Source organism: Penaeus vannamei, chromosome 11 (genome assembly GCF_042767895.1).
Source record: "Penaeus vannamei isolate JL-2024 chromosome 11, ASM4276789v1, whole genome shotgun sequence".
Lineage (NCBI taxonomy): Eukaryota > Metazoa > Arthropoda > Malacostraca > Decapoda > Penaeidae > Penaeus > Penaeus vannamei.
In genome coordinates this window covers 10001-12500 of record NC_091559.1, presented here as the reverse complement: position 1 = coordinate 12500, position 2500 = coordinate 10001, and the positions used below count along the sequence as shown (strand labels likewise).

General features: G+C 43.1%; 1 protein-coding gene across 2 annotated transcripts in view; it reads left to right on the top strand.

Moving 5' to 3' along the window:
- LOC113809929 (uncharacterized) overlaps nucleotides 1–2500 on the top strand; it is a 39579-nt gene that overhangs the window by 32302 nt on the left and 4777 nt on the right. For both annotated transcript variants that reach the window (XM_070126860.1, XM_070126861.1), the window contains exon 4: nucleotides 1–14. This exon is cut by the window's left edge and continues 110 nt beyond it. In XM_070126860.1, coding sequence (XP_069982961.1) covers nucleotides 1–14 — 14 coding nt within the window. The remainder of the gene's footprint in view (nucleotides 15–2500) is intronic.

The window sequence follows — 2500 nt, the reverse complement described above, 5'->3', positions numbered from 1 at the left end:
CAGCGATCGGAAACGTGAGGCACAAACTTAACGGACTTTCTGAATTAAGCTCTGAATTTAGTAGGATTATTATTTTATTCATCTATTAGTAATTTTCTATATTACGTCCGCCGCTCGGATATCGACGATTTTGGTATCGTTGGATTCCTCTCACTCTATACAATGCAAATATGTAGGTTTTATTGCGAGGAAACCCCCCGTTAGCGGCAAACTTGGCCCCGATAGCAGAGGCGACGATGTTGGAGCGGCGGACGTAATATAGAAAATTACCCTAATAGTATAACCCCACAGTGAAAAAATCATGGTTATTCACATGACTTTCCATGCGACCCCTACTAGGGGGGGGGGGGCTGCCGCCCCCAACCCCCAACAAGGAAACAAAACCTCCACCACGTATTAACGGCAGGATAGAGAGCACACGAACTAGATGCGGAGCCGATAGCCTACAATAACCTAGGATTTTCAAGGTACTAACCTGATTGATAGATGCCGCTAATAGTAGGGAGGGAGCTCCTTTGCCGCAGAAGGTGAAGGAGACAGGTTGTAATGTGGACAGGGAGAGGAATCCAACGATACCAAAATCATCGATATCGGAGCGGCGTAGGTAATATAGAAAATTACCAACATCTCTAGCATTTCTTCCTGGCTGGTCGCTATTTCGCGCAGGAAATCCGTGTCCGAGTACGAGCACCCTCCACACTCGGCCATCGCGGCGGCTATGGCGAAGTACTGAACGCGGCGGTTATTTCGGTTAGGAATACGATGTCGTTGTTCCAGAGGACGGGAAACTCGACCTTGAGGCCATCGGTGTAACATCGAAAAAGGCGCAAAACCCGCCGACGAGGGCGGGCCACCCTGTTCATCCTGATTATACTACAATCGTCTCTATATACAATGCTGACTATGCCAAGGTTAATATGCTGATTCTGTGGGAATCTTACGAGGTAATTGTAATATTACGCCCGCCGCTCCGACATCGGCGATGATTGAGTAATGCTGTGTTCTGCCGTGAATACGTGGTGGTTTTGTTTCCTCGGCGGAAGTAAGGGGGCGGCAGTTTAGGGGAAAGTCATATGAATAACCATGGTTATTTTCACTGTGCGTTATATTACTAGTGTTATTTAACCTCGCATTTTCCCTGGAACCTTTCATGCCCTCCCCTGCTATCGGGGCCAAGTTTGTAGCTAACGGGGGATAAAAACTATATATAACGCGCAATAAAAACTATATATTTGCAATGTGGACAGTGAGAGAAATCCAACGATACCAAAATCATCGATATCGGAGAGACGGAGGTAATATAGAAAATTACAGTACCTGGCCGTTTATTTTCGCCTTCCACCTAATCTAGTTTAGGGGAATTCATACTAATGTAAGAAGGCTGATGACCAAATCGACTTAACTTATTATTAGGAAATCTTGATTATATAAATTGCTATTTCTCCGTCTATGATCATTCACTTGGAGCTAGCTCTCTCTCTCTCTCTCTCTCTCTCTCTCTCTCTCTCTCTCTCTCTCTCTCTCTCTCTATCTATCTATCTATCTATCTATCTATCTATCTATCTCTCTCTCTCTCTCTCTCTCTCTATCTATCTATCTATCTATCTATCTATCTATCTATCTCTCTCTCTCTCTCTCTCAGAGAGAGAGAGAGAGATTTATTGTCTTTCAGTAAAATACTGCAGAGTGACCTGCAGAACAAAAATAAACTTTTTTATATTTTAGTAATGTCATATTAGTAACCTATTCGGTCCTTTCCCCCTAAAGTTAACATGCACCGGCAGGAGTAGGCTTGACCATTTGAACAAAATTATACATAATAGCCATCCCCGCTGCCACTGATCTCAAGCCATTTCTGAAACCGACGGCGGTCATCACGGGGGACACCTTGCCGTGGGGTTGGGTGTGAATTACAGAGGAGAAATGTTTCCTTTTGTGACTCGTGCATGCTGTAGGTAGAGGGATTTGGTATCTCCGGTAGGTTTTGAAAAATCCATTTTGTGTTTGCGCAACTGAAGGTGAAGGTCTGCATAGAATATGAAATAAAAGACCGAAAAATATTCGCAAATAAAAAATCGGCAAGATTCCCCTGTAGTCCTAAAAGATTAAAATGGACTTTGTAAAAATAAATAGTATACTGCCAAAGTAAGGAATCGGGGAAACTTGGAACTCAATTTTGACGAGCGTAGTTTATACACAGATTCTCGGCAGCCACGGTAAGAATAACACAGAGGCGATATTGTGCTGTTGCGGGGTATAACATGCTTGTGAGTAAGCCGAAGTCTTGTCCCTTTGTGTATCGACGAAAGCTATTTATGTATGGAAAACATTTTGAGAATTGTCACATGTCACCGTGACTATATCGTATTTGGGAAAATGTTTACTTTCTGCGGCGAGATAATTGGAAAACTCTGTGCCCACTTATTTGGATTTAATTCGACGAGCTGTCTATCTTGAGTTTGAAATGAGCGTATCTCAATCCATTTTCTTTTTTCCAATC